The sequence below is a fragment of the Salmo trutta genome, unplaced genomic scaffold, assembly GCF_901001165.1.
Source record: "Salmo trutta unplaced genomic scaffold, fSalTru1.1, whole genome shotgun sequence".
NCBI classification, from domain to species: domain Eukaryota; kingdom Metazoa; phylum Chordata; class Actinopteri; order Salmoniformes; family Salmonidae; genus Salmo; species Salmo trutta.
The window spans coordinates 3094387-3115012 of record NW_021823073.1 but is presented as its reverse complement, the minus strand read 5'-3'; the positions used below and the strand labels follow the sequence as shown (position 1 = coordinate 3115012).

The following is a 20626-nucleotide window of genomic DNA, read 5'->3' as shown; positions in this document are numbered from 1 at the left end:
CCAGGAGTCTGGACTGGACCACAGAGGTGTTGGTGATGAAGACCAGGAGTCTGGACTGGACCACAGAGGTGTTGGTGATGAAGACCAGGAGTCTGGACTGGACCACAGAGGTGTTGGTGATGAAGACCAGGAGTCTGGACTGGACCACAGAGGTGTTGGTGATGAAGACCAGGAGTCTGGACTGGACCACAGAGGTGTTGGTGATGAAGACCAGGAGTCTGGACTGGACCACAGAGGTGTTGGTGATGAAGACCAGGAGTCTGGACTGGACCACAGAGGTGTTGGTGATGGGGAAACCTGGAAAGCAGAGTGGCAGAATGCGGGGCCGGGACGCTGTCTGAGAGTTCTATGATTCTCACAGTGAACCGGTCTCTTTTTCAGCCCCTCACTTCTCTTCAGTCTCTCACTCCTCTCTTCTCCAGCGCTCTATTTTCAGCCCCTCAACTCTTCTTCTCCAGCGGTCATGATGATGACTACCTGTTCCTTCAGGGTCGTCATCTGTGTTATTACAATGTGTCTTTTTGGAAGCGTTCAGTCCTGCAGATTACAACATAAAGGCACACTGACAATAGGCATAAAGCACCTGTTAGCAGCTTCCTATTTCACCTGCTGTACCAAGGCAGTCTAATCCCATTCTCTGTGTGCTCAGGTGGAATGGTGTGTGGGGGATATAATGGGAGAGTCATTTCATGCTTGGTTTGTGAGCAGAGGTCAGGAGAGAGACTGGAGGACGGTCAAAATAGTGTCCTGCTCTTTCACATATGAAACCATTCATCGTCTATTGGTCTCGTCTTGTTCCACTTTTCCTCATTGGGGCTAAAGAATGTTCCAGTCACCTTTTTACAAAAGGACGACTAATGCGGTCCCTGGATTTCTCTGTGAGATGAGTCTGTAACCTTGACATTCAGCTGTCCACTATGGAACAAGCACTACTATTTCTACCACCGTTTTTACTTTGCCAGAGAGACCACCGTTTTACTTTGCCAGAGAGACCACCGTTTTTACTTTGCCAGAGAGACCACCGTTTTTACTTTGCCAGAGAGACCACCGTTTTTCTATGTTGCGCATTTGCGTCGTCTGTTTTTGTAATTTGCTCGTGTTAGTCTTTTGTTTTCGCTATGTTTTTTCCCACTACACTCTTCCTTCCTTGGATTCAATATTGTATGATTTTCTCCATGTTTTAGATGTCTTCTACATTGTAATGGGTATTATAAACTGGGTGGTTCGAGCCCTGAATGCTGATTGGCTGACAGCCGTGGTATATCACACAGTTTACCACATGGATGACAAAACATGTATTTTTACTTCTCTAATTATGTTGCTAACCAGTTTATAGTAGCAATAAGGCACCTCGGGGGTTTGTGGTATATGCCAATATACCACGGCTAAGGTCTGTATCCAGGCACTCCACGTTGCGTCGTGCTTAAGGACAGCCCTTAGCCGTGGTATATTGGCCACATACCACACCCCCTCAGGCCTTATTGATTCATTCTAATACAAGTAAAGAGAGAAGATCATCTCCCAAGACAACAGAGGCTTATTAAATGTGTTTCTCATTTCACTTCGGCTCATTCATTCATAGTCGTTATGAATAGAATTAATGTCACCATTTTGTTTAAAAACAATGAATTCAAATGTTCTGTATCTCACTAGATATTTCAATAGAAGTGAATTGTAATGTCCTAATGTTACTGAAGGTTACCATGCTGTGATGCCAAATCAGCCCCAGGGCCCTCAGCATCAGAACCTGGTGAACAACCAGCAGCACAGCAATATGGGAAATCACATGACGGCCTTCATGGTCCAGTACCCTTCAATGCCGTCTTATCAGGTACGTTCTTTTTGGCTTATCATTATTAAACTGTTGTTTTTCAATTAAAGAATCAAATTGATTTGTCCTGTGCTTTTACTTTGACATGGTTTGATCTTCAATTGTGAACATCTTGCTCTTGTGAACATCTTTGCCTGACTGAAAATCTTCTATTTATATCAATCGAACCCTGAAATGTTAAATAGTTTGAAGATGAGATTTGAAAGGGACCAGACATCACATGTAAATGTAAAAAAGAGATATTCCTGCTTAATCCTGTTTTTCCATATGGTCTGTGTGCATCGTGCAGGTATCAATGTCCCAGGGCTCTCAGAACATGCCTCCACATCAGCAGGCATGTCAACAGCCAATGATGATCCAGAGCCATCCAAGCCAAGGTCCCATGGCCATGTCAGGCATGCAGGTCTACTACAGTGTCATGCCTCCAAATCAACACAGCACCATGAGGTAGGAACTGAGCTGTTCTATTGTTGACACCAGGAACATGGACTGTGTATTAAATAGTCAAAGTGTTAGGTCTGTTATCTGGTACTGTTTCATATTCCAGAGTAGTTCAATGTTGATGAAAGCGCCGCAGATACCGGTGTACCAACCAACCTGCCAACACCATTTACAACAGTCCATTATAGTAGCTTGTAGCTAGACTATAGAGCCCCCCCCCCCCCCCCGTTCCCCCCCAGAGCCATAGTTCTCCTATAGTGTGGTTGATAAGGGAGTTATTGCCGGTGTAGAAACCGGTCCTCATGGGAGCTGAGGTGTACTATTAAGACTGGGCTGCACTGCACCTGTATCATCAGCCTTATCAATCATCCTCCAGACTGACCTACTAACAGCAGCTCCACTGAGCTGAAAGTGATCTCCAGACTGACCTACTAACAGCAGCTCCACTGAGCTGAAAGTGATCTCTAGACTGACCTACTAACAGCAGCTCCACTGAGCTGAAAGTGACCTCCAGACTGACCTACTAACAGAAGCTCCACTGAGCTGAAAGTGACCTCCAGACTGACCTACTAACAGAAGCTCCACTGAGCTGAAAGTGACCTCCAGACTGACCTACTAACAGAAGCTCCACTGAGCTGAAAGTGATCTCCAGACTGACCTACTAACAGCAGCTCCACTGAGCTGAAAGTGACCTCCAGACTGACCTACTAACAGAAGCTCCACTAAGCTGAAAGTGACCTCCAGACTGACCTACTAACAGAAGCTCCACTGAGCTGAAAGTGACCTCCAGACTGACCTACTAACAGCAGCTCCACTGAGCTGAAAGTGACCTCCAGACTGACCTACTAACAGCAGCTCCACTGAGCTGAAAGTGACCTCCAGACTGACCTACTAACAGAAGCTCCACTGAGCTGAAAGTGACCTCCAGACTGACCTACTAACAGAAGCTCCACTGAGCTGAAAGTGACCTCCAGACTGACCTACTAACAGAAGTTCCACTGAGCTGAAAGTGACCTCCAGACTGACCTACTAACAGCAGCTCCACTGAGCTGAAAGTGACCTCCAGACTGACCTACTAACAGCAGCTCCACTGAGCTGAAAGTGACCTCCAGACTGACCTACTAACAGCAGCTCCACTGAGCTGAAAGTGACCTCCGTCCCTGTTGTACTGGTTCCTCTATACCGCCCCACAGCATCAGTACTGTCAGTGTTAATATTAAGTGTCCCAAATAAAACCCTATTCCCTATATAGTGCACTAGTTTTAACCAGAGCCCTATGGGTCCAGTACCAGGCAGCTGTAATGTAATCCTTCAGTCTGATGCCAGAGTGATTTAGGTCATAAAGAGGAAATTATTGACATGTTTGTTTTTCTCTTGGACTGTCACCATTAATCCGAGATCATTACCAGACCTTTAATACAAGACTTTCTGAAACATTGTGTCAGGGCTCTTTAAGGGACACTTTGACAGCAAATATAAAGTGGCTGGCTGCTGGTGCATCAATGTCTTTTAATTGATGCCTCATAGAGCTCCATAAATATATTGACTAAGCAAGTGTGTGTCCACAGTTCATCGATGGGTTTCTTACCACCTCCTGGGGCAGAGCAGATGCAGTTTCCCCGGGCTTCGTCTCCATGTGGAACCCAGCAGCTACCAGGACAGCAGTGTGCAGGTAACATTACCTCTCAGCAACACTAAGGTCGCGGGTTCAATTCCCCCCGGGATCACAGACATACTAAAATAGATACCGTTCGCTTTGAAAGACCCTTAAGTATGAGATTTGATACCATTAAAATGGTTTTCCTGCCTTGTGTGTCCATCCGAGGATGGAAAACGTTCCTTTGACAATGAAGCTGTGATTTTGACGTTGTAACTGTGTGTGTTGGTCTGTAGGTGTGCTCCCCGGTCCTCACAGTGGTGGTATGGTGATGATGCAGCTGACCCTGCCCCCTAACCACCAGCCCAGAGCCCACTCCCCTCCACAGTGGAAACACAACAGATACTACAGTCTGGATCACACACGCAGCCAGAGGTCCTCAGAACAACTAGACCACTCACAGGTAACTACTCAGAACAACTAGACCACTCACAGGTAACTACTCAGGACAACTAGACCACTCACAGGTAACTACTCAGGACAACTAGACCACTCACAGGTAACTACTCAGAACAACTAGACCACTCACAGGTAACTACTCAGAACAACTCACAGGTAACTACTCAGAACAACTCACAGGTAACTACTCAGAACAACTCACAGGTAACTACTCAGAACAACTAGACCACTCACAGGTAACTACTCAGAACAACTAGACCACTCACAGGTAACTACTCAGAACAACTAGAACAACTCACAGGTAACTACTCAGCTGCTGATAATTAGACATAACCATTCAGGAGTCTTTGTAATATTATGCATGCTGGAGAGAGGGCAGGATCAGCCTGGGAGAGGGCAGGATCAGCCTGAGAGAGGGCAGGATCAGCCTGAGAGAGGGCAGGATCAGCCTGAGAGAGGGCAGGATCAGCCTGAGAGAGGGCAGGATCAGCCTGAGAGAGGGCAGGATGACTGATCTACACATCTTGCATCCCAAATAACTGCTCATTGTGTTATCAAGATAAGCGACTCCGAGCAGCGCATCTTGCTCAGGCCCGTCTCTTTGAACTAAGGATACACTTTCCCTCTGATCGACTATATTAAAAGGTTTCTATGTCCCCTCCTTTCTGCCTCTGTCCTATAGAACAGTCCCCAGCTGGGTGGTCCCAGCACGCCTCCGGCCCAGCCCCAAGCCCCAACCCACCAACTCACCTCCATAAAGAACCTCCGCTCGGCCGGCCTCACCCCCATCCCCATAATGACCCAGTTCCCCAGACCTTTCGGCCCAGGGCAGGCAGTGGACGGCAGATACCCATTACTTGGTCAACCCCTCCAGTACAACCCTGCCATCAGGCCTCCGCTGATCCACGGCACACACCACATGGTCCCCAACCACCACCACGTGAGTCCTCAGAACACACACCACATGGTCCCCAACCACCACCACGTGAGTCCTCAGAACACACACCACATGGTCCCCAACCACCACCACGTGAGTCCTCAGAACACACACCACATGGTCCCCAACCACCACCACGTAAGTCCTCAGAACACACACCACATGGTCCCCAACCACCACCATGTGAGTCCTCAGAACACACGCACGTGACAAAGGAGGTTGTTTCATACGACAAAATGAACCAAATCTGTGAAATGAAAATGTAAGATTAAAAGATGAAAAAAGTAGACAATAGAATCTCAGACCAGTCAACATGTCTGCCTCCTTTTCCTTCAGGGCCCAATGGGAATCCGGCATCATGGGGGGCGAGGGAGGAGACCATCGCCTAGGAAGTCATTATCATCAGATCTTAGTGTAGGTGACCCAGGTAATGGAGAGGGGAGACAATGACCCAGGTAATGGAGAGGGGAGACCATGACCCAGGTAATGGAGAGGGGAGACCATGACCCAGGTAATGGAGAGGGGAGACCATGACCCAGGTAATGGAGAGGGGAGACCATGACCCAGGTAATGGAGAGGGGAGACCATGACCCAGGTAATGGAGAGGGGAGACCATGACCCAGGTAATGGAGAGGGGAGACCATGACCCAGGTAATGGAGAGGGGAGAGAGAGCCTACCTGTCCATGGTGGGTTGATCAATAGGACTGTGACGTTCCCAGATGGAAGAGGACTCCCGTGGTATTTACATATTGGCATGTATCCATTCAGGTGTATTTTGTGGCTTTTGATGAATGCGTTCTAATGGTCTAAAGTTGCACTGTTGCTACAGCCTGTAAACACACAGTCCAGTTCATAGTGAATGATGGCAGGCCAACTGCCTGTAAACACACAGTCTAGTTCATAGTGAATGATGGCAGGCCAACTGCCTGTAAACACACAGTCCAGTTCATAGTGAATGATGGCAGGTCCTACTGCCTGTAAACACACAGTCCAGTTCATAGTGAATGATGGCAGGTCCTACTGCCTGTAAACACACAGTCCAGTTCATAGTGAATGATGGCAGGCCAACTGCCTGTAAACACACAGTCCAGTTCAAAGTCAATGATGACAGGCCCTGTGGCAAATGGCTTATTTGCATATATGCCTACTGTAGCTTTGATTGGCTCTGGCGCACCAGTCTGTGTAGAGTCTGGTTCTGGACAAGACATACACGTTCTTATTGGGGTTTATTTACTGCAGTGTCTATTAATTGTCCAAACGCACAGCCACTTTCCCACTATATGTTATAGAATTTTAACAAATGCCTTAATGTCAGTTCCCAAACATTCTATGAAGTATGAAAATGTGAAAATAACCATATCTAAGTGCTCGTCAGAGAATGTAAAGAAACGTTTTTAATGAAAGTGCCATTCTCCCTGGGGGGGTGTGATCAGATTTTTATAAGATTTCATGTTGCTAAAACGCTGTCAGTTCCACATCAAACGACTAAAACCGGATATTAGGCACATAGAACATATAATGGACCTATATATTTTTAAATAATATCGTCTTTGAGAACTAATAATAACATAAATAAAAGCTAGACGAGGAGAATTAAAAAAAGTATGCATTCAGGAGTTTTGTCATGGCGTGAGGCCCCCATTTTTTTCATTTTATTTGTCACTCAGGTAGCATAAGCCTTGGCAAAATGTGTAGAATTTCAGGAAATTGGCTTTTAAACAACATTTTGTCACTCCGGCCAATAGGACAGCCTCAAATGTAAGTTGGTGACCGCACCATTGGCCAAGCCCATAGCCACACCCACCACCTAAGCCCTGTTTTGATCCATAAAACCCTGTATATGTGATTATGTAACCCTGTTCAGATTATTTATTTTGGAGCATAAATAATAATGGTCTGAATGGATTCCTGTGGATCATCACACTTGAGTCTTAGAACAATATTTTTGCTAATATAATATTTATAAACAACCTAGTTAAAAATATATATATATACAATACCTGTCAAAAGATTTGGACACACCTACTCATTCAAGGGTTTTTCTTTATTTTTACAATTTTCTACATTGTAGAATAATAGTGAAGACATCAACTGAAATAACACATCGAATCATGTAGTAACTAAAAACATGTTAAACAAATCAAAATAGATTTTAGATTCTTCTAAGTAGCCACCCTTTGCCTTGACAGCTTTGCACACTCTTGGCATTCTCTCAACCAGCTAGTTGAGCTGTTCCCACATATGCTGAGCACTTGTTGGCTGCTTTTCCTTCCCTCTGCGGTCCAACTCATCCCAAACCATCTCAATTGGGTTGAGGTCAGGTGATTGTGGAGACCTCATCACTCTCCTTCTTGGTCAAATAGGCCTTACACAGCCTGGAGGTGTGTTGGGCCATTGTCCTGTTGAAAACAAATGATAACCAGATGGGATGGCATATCGCTGCAGAATGCTGTGGTAGCCATGCTGGTTAAGTGTGCCTTGAATTCTAAATAAATCACAGACAGTGTCACTAGCAAAGCACCATCACACTACCTTCTTCTTGGTGGGAACCACACATGCGGAGATCATCCGTTCACCTACTCTACGTCTCAAAGACCAAAAATCTCAAATTTGGATTTCCACCCGTCTAATGTTCATAGCTCATGTTTCTTGGCCCAAGCAAGTATTTTCTTGATTGACTGACCTTCATGTCTTAAAGTAATGATGGACTGCTGTTTCTCTTTGCTTATTTGAGCTGTTCTTGCCATAATATGGACTTGGTCTTTAACCAAATAGGGCTATCTTCTGTATACCACCACAACCTTGTCACAACACAACTGATTGGCTCAAACACATTACGAAGGACAGAAGTTCCACAAATTAACTTTCAACAAGGCACACCTGTTAAGTGAAATGCATTCCACCTCATGAAGCTGGTTGAGAGAATGCCAAGAGTGTGCAAAGCTGTCAAGGCAAAGGGTGGCTACTTTGAAGCATCTTGAATATAACATGTATTTTGATTTGTTTAACTTTTTTTTTTGGTTACTACATGATTCTATATGCGTTTCATAGTTTTGATGTCTTCACTGTTATTCTACAATGTAGAAAATAGTAAAAATAAAGAAAAACCCTTGAATGAGTAGGTGTGTTAGAAGATTTTGACTGGTTCTGTATGTGTGTATATATATATCATTAAAAACCACTTGCTGTGCACTGAAGGACCATACGGGAATGTATTTGTTCATGTAAGAAGAATTTATAGACAAGGTAGAATTCACACCTGGCTAAATAAATAAACTGGTGTACCTAGGTGTTAGGAATATAATGATTCTCTCACATACTGTATTGGATTCCACGCAGCAAGATTTTATTTTAGAAGGGGAAATGATCCTTATTGAAATGACTCTAGTAGTGTTTATTGGTCCACAATTACTCCCCCAACAGCTAAACTAAATGTCATCCCTGTTGCCACTAGAGATGATCAGCTTCCGTTGGTCTCCGTGCAGTAAAAGATCATGTTGTCAATAACTGACCTGGTGAATCAATCAATTGTCTCTCCGTGCAGTGAACGGTGGAGTCCTGGAGGTGCTGGAGCTACCAGAGGGCATCAGTCGTACGGAGGCAGACTCTCTCCTGGGAGAGCTGTACAGAGGAGGGGCCATGATCAAGTGGTTGTCTGAGACCCAACAGCACCAACACCAGAACCAGTCTGGTGAAACCCTGCTGAAGCACTGTGGGGCTGGGGGGGACGGTAACAACGGTGACACAAACACTGACACTACTTCCTGTTCCAAACCCCCCAGTAGTAACCATAATGACCTGGCGTCCACCTACACCATCCTGGCTGTGTTTCCCTCCAGGTACGCAGCTCAGAACGCCTTGCTCAGACACAGTGGCCCTGCCGGCCCTGGGCCCCTCCTTACCACCACGTTCAAACTCAGAACTAGCAAGAGACACTCTGATGAGTTTCACAACCTGGAGAGGACCAGCTCTCAATAGCAGGGTGGGGTGCTGTATCCAGCCAACCTGGAGAGGACCAGCTCTCAATAGCAGGGTGGGGTGCTGTATCCAGCCAACCTGGAGAGGACCAGCTCTCAATAGCAGGGTGGGGTGCTGTATCCAGCCAACCTGGAGAGGACCAGCTCTCAATAGCAGGGTGGGGTGATATGTTATGAGGGCCCCTGAGAGGTTGTTCTAGGGGCTCCCACGGGGTGCTATGAGGGGCTGCCCGTCATGGGCCCTCGCCATGGTCCCTCCACCCCACCACCACCCCCTCCACTGCTGTCATTGGCCAACCAACCAGACACCCCTCTTCTGCAAGCATCACTCACTAGTCTCCACTTCCCACCGGACTGACAGACAGACTGATGGAGTATCACTCGGTTGGCATTATCTAACAGCTTTTTCACTTGTTGTAGAGGCTTTCTGGGAATGTGTTAATGCCTTTGGAATGTTCTCTACTTTTGTGAGATGAAAATGTGTAAAAAGGATCAGCCAACACACCAATGTTGAAACACAAAGACACAGACAGAAAAACAAGAATGAAGTTCCAAAAGTGTGATATTATTTTATTTGCAGACAGAACATGGTAAAGGAGCAGCATGTTTTATTTAGTTTTATGTTTGTTAAAAGCTGCAGTCAGAACACCCAAAGCAGGGTTGTACTCATTCATTACAAGAGGATAATATACCAAGTGTCTCTCATTGGACAAGAGTGTCTCTTTGGGCCGGATTCTGATTTGAGATCTGCAACGGATAACTCCAGATTTCTGTTTAAAATGTCCCATTGCCGTAAAAGCTTGATTTACACGAAAGCCTGAGTTGTGGCGGTGTGTAATATCATGTTAGGATTCGGCCCGTAGAGTCAGTCTCCTGTTAGTCAGTTGGTGTGCTACTACAACAGCAGATTAGGGTCTTCTAGAACAAGGTTGTGTTCCAACTGGCACCCCATTTCCCTATACAGTGCACTACTTAGGTCCCATAGGGCTATGGTTTTATGGGACCTGGTCTAAAGTATAAAGTAGTGGACTATCTAGAGAATAGGGTTCCATTTGGGACTTAGCCCAACAGAATGTTGTTGTTTTTGTGCCTTCTAACTGGACTCTGGTGCCACTATCCATCCCTCTCCCAAACACCCCTAAAGACAACATACCCCATCCAATTCCATTTGTATAAACTCTGACCCACCAATTTCATTCACAATAAATCATCACTGATATGGTAGCTAAATTATTCAGACTTTTCTACATAGTAAATGGTATCTTTGCACTGGCACAAGGGAGAAATGTTTGTTTTGATAGTGGTTTATCGTTTTTAAGTTGAGAAGAACCTTGGTGCATCTCATTGATGGTTTATTCTATTTGAGCTGTTTTAAAATGAATGTCCTTCTCACCAATCTCCAACCCTCTCTGTTCAGTACACCATTCCCTGGATACGTATCAAATGGCACCCTATTCCCTATGGACCCAGGTCAAACGTAGTGCACTATATAGGGTGGCCAGGCCAATGTTTAGTTTGTTTTACCATTTGTATCCTATCAGAAGGGTCACTGGAAAAGTGTGCATTATTCACAACACACCCCCAGCCCCATCATACCCAAACATTACTATTTAAGATGGTTGTTGATGGTGGATTCAGGAGAGATGTACAGTCTGCTGGTGCAAGATGTTTTTATTTCTGTTTGAAACCAATAAATGTTTACACCAAAACGATGTGCTTTGTCATTTCAACAACACTCCTGTCGTTTGACAAAATATGAGATTATTTCTGCTTGCTTCATTACCACCAAGGGCATACAGGTAACTGCCAACATAGTGTCTTCATAGGGTGTTAGGCCACCATGAGCCAGAACAGCTTCAATGCACCTTGGCATAGATTATACACGTGTCGAACTCTTGTCGGAGGGATGCGACGCCACAAATTCCATCATTTGGTGTTTTGTTGATGGTGGAAAATGCTGTTTCATTCACTTCTCCAGAATCTTCCATAAGTATTCAATTTGGTTGATATCTGGTGACAGACGGCCATGGCATATGGTTTAGATCGTTTTTCATGCTCATCAAACCATTCCGTGACCACTTGTGCATGGGGACATTGTCATCCTATGGAGGCATAGCCATGGTTACCAAAATAATGACCTACCCAGCATTTTTATACACGTTAGCATGATGGGATGTTAATTGAACCACACCTGTGTGGAAGCACCAGCTTTCAATATACTTTGTATCCCTCATTTACTCTAAAGTGTTTTCATTATAATTGGCAGTTACCAGTATAGTTTATCATATTAGCTACAGTAATTGTGTTCTTGTATAAACATTGAATTTAACATGGTTTGTTCTCCATAGGATATCATCATCCAACGTAAAATATAAAAGCCCCAGAGAAATGCTACCTTCAATATTGTGGTTGTCATCCTACAAGGAGAATCTGTGATATATTTTTGTTTATTGTGCCGATAGTATGAACTGAATTTCAAGATTGGAGCGACAGTGCCCACTGGTGGACTTATTATTGCATTTTCCCTACCAATGGAGAAGACCAGAGGCTCAACTCGGCAGAAAATCTGTCTTCCTCCGGTAGGTGGCGTATGTTCATTGTTTCGCACATCAAGCAAATAGTAATTGTATGGAGATGTGCGCCTACACAAGTAGACAGTACTTGCTACAAAGTTACAGAAAGCTAAACCAACAACTACACAAACTGAAATTGAATACATTGTAAACGCAGGTCCAACGAGCTTTTTTTTTGAGCATCTGATGACCTAACGTGGTGAGTGATGAACATGAACTTCTCTGGTCGCTGTACTGTCAAATCCTCCCACATGTTTCTAGTATGACCAGCGGTTTTCAGTAACAAGTATTTATTTATTTATTCAGTTGTCATATTGGCAGGTTTGATAGCTTCTAGCGTAGTGTTTTATATGCAATGCGACCTCCTCGTAATTAACAGTCAGTGTTCACGAGTGTCCTGACGAGAAGGGAAACTTTTATAACTATGTCAGGCAAAATCTGGCATTATCAGCTCATTGTTATGGATGTATCTTAATGAATTGTTAGTCGTAGCTAGTTGGCTAGCTAGCATACAAGAGATGGTAAGTTGGCTAGCTAACATACAAGAGATGGTAAGTTGGCTAGTTGGCTAGCTAACATACAAGAGATGGTAAGTTGGCTAGTTGGCTAGCTAACATACAAGAGATGGTACGTTGGCTAGTTGGCTAGCTAACATACAAGAGATGGTAAGTTGGCTAGTTGGCTAGCTAACATACAAGAGATGGTAAGTTGGCTGGCTAGCTAGCATACAAGAGATGGTAAGTTGGCTAGCTAACATACAAGAGATGGTAAGTTGGCTAGCTAACATACAAGAGATGGTAAGTTGGCTAGCTAGCATACAAGAGATGGTAAGTTGGCTAGCTAGCATACAAGAGATGGTAAGTTGGCTAGCTAGCATACAAGAGATGGTAAGTTGGCTAGCTAGCATACAAGAGATGGTAAGTTGGCTAGCTAGCATACAAGAGATGGTAAGTTGGCTAGCTAACATACAAGAGATGGTAAGTTGGCTAGTTGGCTAGCTAACATACAAGAGATGGTATGTTGGCTAGTTGGCTAGCTAACATACAAGAGATGGTATGTTGGCTAGTTGGCTAGCTAACATACAAGAGATGGTAAGTTGGCTAGTTGGCTAGCTAACATACAAGAGATGGTAAGTTGGCTAGTTGGCTAGCTAACATACAAGAGATGGTAAGTTGGCTAGTTGGCTAGCTAACATACAAGAGATGGTAAGTTGGCTAGTTGGCTAGCTAACATACAAGAGATGGTAAGTTGGCTAGTTGGCTAGTTAGCATACAAGAGATGGTAAGTTGGCTAGCTAACATACAAGAGATGGTAAGTTGGCTAGTTGGCTAGCTAACATACAAGAGATGGTAAGTTGGCTAGTTGGCTAGCTAACATACAAGAGATGGTAAGTTGGCTAGTTGGCTGGCTAGCATACAAGAGATGGTAAGTTGGCTAGTTGGCTAGTTAGCATACAAGAGATGGTAAGTTGGCTAGTTGGCTGGCTAGCATACAAGAGATGGTAAGTTGGCTAGTTGGCTAGCTAACATACAAGAGATGGTAACGTTATGGCAACGGAACATAAGGACGAACGACTGGGTCGCGTCTCTAGCAACCAAAATATGAGAAAGTATGAATTCTCTTCTACAAATGAAAATATCAACGAAACAAATGTTATTTCTACCGGTAAATATGTGCTTAGTATTGTTTTCTTTGGCAACTGTGGTATAAGCGGGATAAACCGCTTAAACAAACGTTATTCTTGGTGCGGAGGTGGTGACTGTGTAGCCGTAGCTAGCTAGCAGCAGGCAAGGGGTGATAATGTTTTCACTGAGCATGGCAACGGAACTTAAAGAACGAACGACTGGGTCGCGTCTCTAGCAACCAAAATATGAGAAAGTATGAATTCGCTTATAGAAATGAAAATATCAACGAAAAATAATTATTTCTACCGACAAATGTGTGCTTTCATATTGTTTTATTTGGCAACTGTGATATAAGCGGGATAAACGCCTCTGTACATTATTTTTGAAAAATGAAGTCCGCAAAGGGACTAGTCGTCCATTATTTCCAAGGTAACGTTAATGTACAGAACGGAGGTCCTTACGTATCCACCAATCCAAAGAAAGGATAGGCGGGAGATAGTCAGCCCGCGGTGCCGCTTTGGGCGGAGAGACAGACCTGGATTGTCTTGTCATGCAGCATTCAGAACAACTGGGAACTGGGACTTCAGTGTGTTTAAAACAAGATCACTGACCTCATGATTTGACCTTGTATTTTTCAGAGTTCCCAGTTCGGCATCAGTATATCGATAATTATTGAGCAGGCGCAGGTCTAGCATCCGCGTATCCACCTGAAATCCATAAAGCAGAAATGCTAAACTGACCTTAGATCCGGCATTCTACTACGATTCACATATCGAAACCGAAACCGATAACTACATCTCGCTCTGAGTTGAAATTAGTGTTGTTTAAACTGAAACGGGTAAGTTCTACTTCATGCATGATAGATCAAGTTTTCTGCCAAGTTATGGCATGATTTAGGGTGCGTTCGTAAATTCACTCTGGCTGGTTAGGTGACAACAGCCTAACCAGCTCTGCTAAGGTGAGTAAAATGGTCAGAGTGAGGCGTTCCCTAATTCTTGTCTGGACGTAGCTAGCAAGTTAGCTAACTTTAGCCAGTTAGCTTGGGTGTTTGACTGCCATTGTGTGGTCAGAACGCTCGGATCAACCCTACTCCTGACCAGAGCGTCCAGTGTGCGCTCTAAACGCGCCGAGAGCGAAACGCTCTGAATTTACGAACGCCCAGAGACCACTCAGACACTCCAGGGTGAATTTACGAATACACCCTTAAAATCATTCAAGAGCAGTTTTTGGTTATTTGTTTTAACATCCACAGCATTATAAGAGATCAGTTCAAAGAGAATACATTTTAAGAAGAGATACAAATAATTCAGATTGTAAAACGTATCTTTTTAGTCATAGATAGGCTAAACCTCCACATGACCATGGTTTATTTGCATACCATTGATTGTAGGTGATGAACCTCTCAGAGGAGAACAGGACAGTCGTGGTCTCTGGTGTACCAGACACACTGTCCAGCAGTCGCATGGCAGACAAACTGGTTATTCACTTCCAGAGCTCCAGAAGCCACGGAGGAGATGTAGAAAACATCAAGTACCCGACCAGCTTCAAGGGGGTGGCTTTTGTTACATTTGAAAACACCAGAGGTAACAGAAATACTGTAACAAAAGATTTCTTAGCTGGGATGTAGTTTTGTTACATATATGCCTATAGATCATAACAAAACATGTATTCTAACAGATGCTGAGATGGTAATCAGGAAGAAACAGATCATGTGTGATAAGGAGTTCCCTCAAGACTACCCTATCACTGTATACAAATTCACCCAAGACGTGAGTACAGTCAAGCAATCAAATCAATCAACAGTAAATCAATACAGTAAATGTTTATTTCTGCATGGAAGGAACAGTAGCACACAGTACAGTACACATACTGACTGATCCTATGTTCATCATGCCATAGGTGTTGTTCTACGTGAACGCTAAAGTGGACCTGTCAATCTTCGGTGACGAGGAACAGCAGGAGTCTGTGATCCAAAGCTTGCAGCCTGCTCACAGATCAGTGAGGATCTGCCTTCTACCCAGCCAGGAGGGTAAAGCTTCAGTGGAGGGGCCCTTCTCTGCTGTCAGGGCCCTGAGAGAGGACCTGCTCCAGTGGGCCACTGCCAGCAGCAGCAGTCACCCAGGGGAGAAGCACAGGGCTCCATCGAGCTCTGGTTACTCCCTGACCTCAGTGGCAGCAGGGAATGGGGTATCCCAGGTCAGCAGCAGTCATGCCTGGGAAAGGCACAGAGCTCCATCTCCATCAAGCCATGATCATTCCCTGAGCTCTGTGGTAGCAGAGAGTAGGTCTTCCAGGGTCAGATCTGGTGATGGTGCTGAGGTGGACTTCCGGGTCAGCAGTTACACCTGGGAGAAGAAGAACGGGGCAGCTCCATCAAGTGCTGATCATTCTCTGTCAAGCTCTGTGGCAGGAGGGAGTGGGGCTTCTACAGTAAATCAATCCTTGGAAAAGCACCGCAGGGCAGCTCCATCAAGCTCTGATCATTCTCGGAGCTCCATGGCATTAGGGAGGGGGGAATCCAAGGTCGTCAGCAGCAGTCACACATTAAAGAAGTACATCGCTCCGTCAAGCCGTGATCCATCTCTGTCAAGCCCAGTGGCAGCAGGGACTTCCAAAGTCAGCTCAGGGGGTGATGTTGACGTGGAAGAGGAGTCCACGTGGGTGGACACAAACATAGTTCTTTACATTCAGAGATTTTCTAAAGACCAACTTGACCAATGCTTTAGGAACCACGGTGTGTCAGCTGTGTTCGATGACAATGATGTGGCCGACCTGACTCTGATATCGCTGAGAGGAGGATGCAGCAGCAAGGGTCTCTCTGAAGTCCAGCTGACCATGTCAGAGCTGACTGATTTGGTCGCTGTTTGGCAGTCAACCCTGAGAATCCACACTATAGACTATAGAAGGCAGGACGTGCTTGAGAGAAGGAGGCTGCTGCAGATCTGTGCCGAGGTAAACAACCTTTATGAAGACGTTCTGTACGTGCAGAAGGAGTTTAGTGTCCAGGTCATCGGTCCCTTTATGTCCAGTCATCTCTTTAGTGAGTGTGTGAAGGATAGAATGGATCAACTGGATAAAGAGGACTTGTAGTCAGAAGGTGAATCATTTTACCATTCTGCAATAGCAGCTATGCACGAAGAGCTTTTTGCGCGGTATATATTGATAGCACTGTGAGACGTTTTCAAGAGATTTCTGTGACAACTAAATAGTGTTGAGTTTGTGTTATTTGCTGTGCCTCAACAAGGATGTTGTTTTGTGTCAAGCTAGCCATGAAGGAATAACTAGATAATAGACTAAAAACGACATGTTAATGAGTCAACACTAGAGGGTACTGTTGTACTGAATATACACTATTTGTTCCATTAAATCAATTATTTCTGTGTGTGCTGACTGTCGATCCACCTGTGTATTTATTTGGGGCTGTAAGCCGCCACCTCAGCTGAGATCATGCATGGGACAAATTAACTATGTCATCAAGGCCAATACCTCCTGTCCCAACCATGATTAACTAAGTACAGTACCAGTCAAAAGTTTGGACACGCCTATTTTCTACATTGATGAATAATAGTGAAGACATCAAAATTATGAAATAACACATATGGTATCATGTCGTAACCAAAAAAGTGTTAAACAAATCAAAATAGATTTATATTTGAATTTCTTCAAAGTACCCACCTGCCAGGTCGCAATTGTAAATGAGAACTTATTCTCAACTAGTCTACCTGGTTAAATAAAGGTGAAATAAAACAAAAAATGTTTTTTTTAAATTGCCTTGATGACAGCTTTGCACACTCTTGGCATTCTCTCAACCAGCTTCATGAGGTAGTCATCTGGAATGCATTTCAATTAACAGGTGTGCATTGTTAAGTTCATTTGTGGAATTTCTGTCCTTCGTAATGTGTTTGAGCCAATCAGTTGTGTTGACAAGGTAGGGGTGGTATACAGAAGATAGCCCTATTTGGTTAAAGACCAAGTTCATATTATGGCAAGAACAGATCAAATAAGCAAAGAGAAACAACAGTGCATCATTACTTTAAGACATGAAGGTCAGTCAATACGGAACATTTCAAGAACTTTGAAAGTTCAGCTGCAAAAACCATCAAGCGCTATGATGAAACTGGCTCTCATGAAGACCGCCACAGGAAAGGAAGACCCAGAGTTCCCTCTGCTGCAGAGGATAAGTTCATTAGTTACAGTAACTGCACCTCAGATTGCAGCCCAAATAAATGCTTCACAGACTTCAAGTAACAGACACGTCTCAACATCAACTGTTCAGAGGAGACTGTGTGAATAAGCCCTTCATGGTCGAATTGCTGCAAAGAAACCACTACTAAAGGACACCAATAAGAAGAAGAGACTTGCTTTGGCCAAGAAACATGAGCAATGGACATTAGATCTTGGAAATCTGTCATTTGGTCTGAGTCCAATTGTGAGATTTTTGGTTCCAACCGCTGTGTCTTTGTGAGATGCAGAGTAGGTGAATGGATGATCTCCGCATGTGTGGTTCCCACTGTGAAGTGTGGAGGTGTGACTGTGGGGGTGCTTTTTCTGGTGACACTCAGTGATTTATTTAGAATTCATGGCACACTTAACCAGCATGGTTACCTTAGCATTCTACAGCGATACGCCATCCCATCTGGTTTTCACTTAGTGGGACATTTGTTTTGTTTTTCAATAGGACAATGACCCAACACACCTCCAGGCTGTGTAAGGGCTATTTGAACAAGAAGGAGAGTGATGGAGGGCTGCATCAGATGACCTGGCCTCCACAATCACCTGATCTCAACAGAGTTTAATTGGTTTGGGATGAGTTGGACAGCAGAGTGAAGGAAAAGCAGCCAATGAGCACTCAGTGTATGTGGGAACTCCTTCAAGACTGTTGGACAAGCATTCCAGGTGAAGCTGGTTGAGAGAATGCCAAGAATGTGCAAAGCTGTCATCAATGCAAAGGGTGCTACTTTGAAGAATCTAAAATATATGTTGGTTTGTTTAACACTTTTTTGGTTACTACATGATTTCATATGTGGTTTTTCATAGTGTTGATGTCTTCACTATTATTCAACAATGTAGAAAATAGTAAAAATAAAGAAAAATCCTTGAATGAGTAGGTGTGTCCAAACTTTTGACTGGTACTGTATGTCATCAAGGCCAATATCTCCTATCCCAATCTCATTACTATGCACAGTGCATTCGGAATGTATTCAGACCCCTTGACTTTTTCCATATTTTGTTACATTACAGCCTTATTCTAAAATGGATTCATATTTTTTTTTCCTATCATCAATCTACACACAATACCCCATAATGACATCACAATACCCCATAATGACATCACAATACCCCATAATGACATCACAATAACCCATAATGACAAAGCAAAAACCGGTTTGTAGAAATACCAATTTAAATAAGTATTCAGACCCTTTACTCAGCACTTTGTTGAAACACCTTATATATATATAAATCTGTTGTTCTGCCCCTGAACAAGGCAGTTAACCCACTGTTCCTAGGCTGTCATTGAAAATAAGAATTTGTTCCCAACTGACTTGCCTAGTAAAGAAAGGTAAAATAATAGAAATCCCAACCTCATGATTTAACTGTGTCATCAAGGCCAATACCTCCCATTCCAACCTTATGATTTAACTATGTCATCAAGAACAATATCTCCCATCCGAACCTCATGATTAACTATGTCATCAAGGCCAATATCTCCCATCCCAACCTCATGATTTAACTAGGTCATTAAGGCCAATATCTCCCATCCCAACCTCATGATTTAAATAGGTCATTAAGGCCAATATCTCCCATCCCAACCTCATGATTTAAATAGGTCATCAAGGCCAATATCTCCCATCCCAACCTCATGATTTAAATAGGTCATTAAGGCCAATATCTATTCTCTCTTCTCCCATCCCAACCTCATGATTTAACTAGGTCATTAAGGCCAATATCTCCCATCCCAACCTCATGATTTAAATAGGTCATTAAGGCCAATATCTATTCTCTCTTCTCCCATCCCAACCTCATGATTTAAATAGGTCATCAAGGCCAATATCTCCCATTCCAACCTCATGATTTAACTAGGTCATTAAGGCCAATATCTCCCATCCCAACCTCATGATTTAAATAGGTCATTAAGGCCAATATCTCCCATCCCAACCTCATGATTTAAATAGGTCATTAAGGCCAATATCTCCCATCCCAACCTCATGATTTAACTAGGTCATTAAGGCCAATATATCCCATCCCAACCTCATGATTTAAATAGGTCATTAAGGCCAATATCTATTCTCTCTTCTCCCATCCCAACCTCATGATTTAAATAGGTCATCAAGGCCAATATCTCCCATTCCAACCTCATGATTTAACTAGGTCATTAAGGCCAATATCTCCCATCCCAACCTCATTATTTAAATATGTCATCAAGGCCAATATCTCCCATTCCAACCTTATGATTTAACTAGGTCATCAAGGCCAATACCTCCCATTCCAACCTTATGATTTAACTATGTCATCAAGGCCAATATCTCCCATCCCAACCTCATGATTTTGTGTTGTTCTTCTTTAATGCAACAGGCTGGATCTCTGTCCCTTTTGACATTTCTTTCATGCTTGTTTTCATTTTGTGGTCATCTGGTATCAGAGCACGTTATGGAACGGGTTAACACAAGGCGGCCAAAACAAGGTATGAAATTATTATTATTATTATCATATACAACCTCTTTTTGGGCTTAGTTGTGGTCAATTTGCAGTGTGCAAATTATTTTAATTATGTTCCGACCATCCGCTCCGACAAAAATCGTCCCGCTGCTGAATCTAGTTGCCTACCCCTGTCATATAAGATCAACTGTGATTTGCTTTCATACACAAATGGCATCTTCTTCCACACAGGGGTTCACCCAATTATGATTTAATGGCCAGGCTAGCCAGCCAGGCTAAAGTCTAGAAACACAGTAACTTGTTTGTCATTCTACACCAAGCTTTGTTCTTTATACAATGTTTTCCCCTCACACAAGCAGTTTCATTTGTTTTTGGCAACTGTTCTTTAAACACGTTGTCGATTTTAATACATTTCCATTTGAACCCGGGCCTTAATTAAGAAGACAAGCTCATAATTAATACCTCAGAAGTCATTCAAACAGCAGATGCTGACCCAGCAATACTCATTATTACTGCAGTTGATTA

General features: G+C 43.7%; 2 protein-coding genes across 16 annotated transcripts in view; both read left to right on the top strand.

Annotated features, from left to right (window-relative positions):
* LOC115188734 (R3H domain-containing protein 1) overlaps window positions 1-10952 on the top strand; it is a 46400-nt gene extending 35448 nt beyond the window's left edge. For 10 of the 12 annotated variants that reach the window (XM_029747523.1, XM_029747520.1, XM_029747518.1 and 7 more), the window contains 7 exons: window positions 1698-1831; window positions 2121-2278; window positions 3841-3944; window positions 4166-4332; window positions 5011-5268; window positions 5602-5692; window positions 8811-10952. In XM_029747523.1, the coding sequence (XP_029603383.1) occupies window positions 1698-1831; window positions 2121-2278; window positions 3841-3944; window positions 4166-4332; window positions 5011-5268; window positions 5602-5692; window positions 8811-9244 (1346 nt within the window). In that variant the 3' untranslated portion in view covers window positions 9245-10952. The remainder of the gene's footprint in view (window positions 1-1697; window positions 1832-2120; window positions 2279-3840; window positions 3945-4165; window positions 4333-5010; window positions 5269-5601; window positions 5693-8810) is intronic. The other 2 variants (XR_003876591.1, XM_029747526.1) reach the window with 2 other exon arrangements.
* Window positions 10953-11775: 823 nt separating this feature from the next.
* LOC115188736 (uncharacterized) lies at window positions 11776-16832 on the top strand. Of its 4 annotated transcripts, none has more exons than XM_029747537.1 (4): window positions 11776-12015; window positions 14832-15024; window positions 15119-15210; window positions 15341-16832. In XM_029747537.1, exons 2-4 carry the CDS (start codon window positions 14835-14837, stop codon window positions 16529-16531), a joined length of 1473 nt encoding a protein of 490 aa, XP_029603397.1. In that variant the 5' UTR covers window positions 11776-12015; window positions 14832-14834; the 3' UTR covers window positions 16532-16832. The 4 variants fall into 4 exon arrangements, with proteins under 4 accessions (XP_029603397.1, XP_029603394.1, XP_029603395.1 ...); XM_029747534.1 differs by lacking the exon at window positions 11776-12015 and adding an exon at window positions 12038-12337; XM_029747535.1 differs by lacking the exon at window positions 11776-12015 and adding an exon at window positions 13193-13481.
* Window positions 16833-20626: the final 3794 nt, after the last annotated feature.

Coding starts and splice junctions, on each gene's coding strand:
- LOC115188736 (XM_029747534.1), top strand. CDS start 12,281: ATGTATCTTAATGAATTGTTAGTCGTAGCTAGTTGGCTAGCTAGCATA. Junction 15,025..15,118: donor TACATTTGAAAACACCAGAG/GTAACAGAAATA, acceptor GTATTCTAACAG/ATGCTGAGATGGTAATCAGG. Junction 15,211..15,340: donor TATACAAATTCACCCAAGAC/GTGAGTACAGTC, acceptor ATCATGCCATAG/GTGTTGTTCTACGTGAACGC.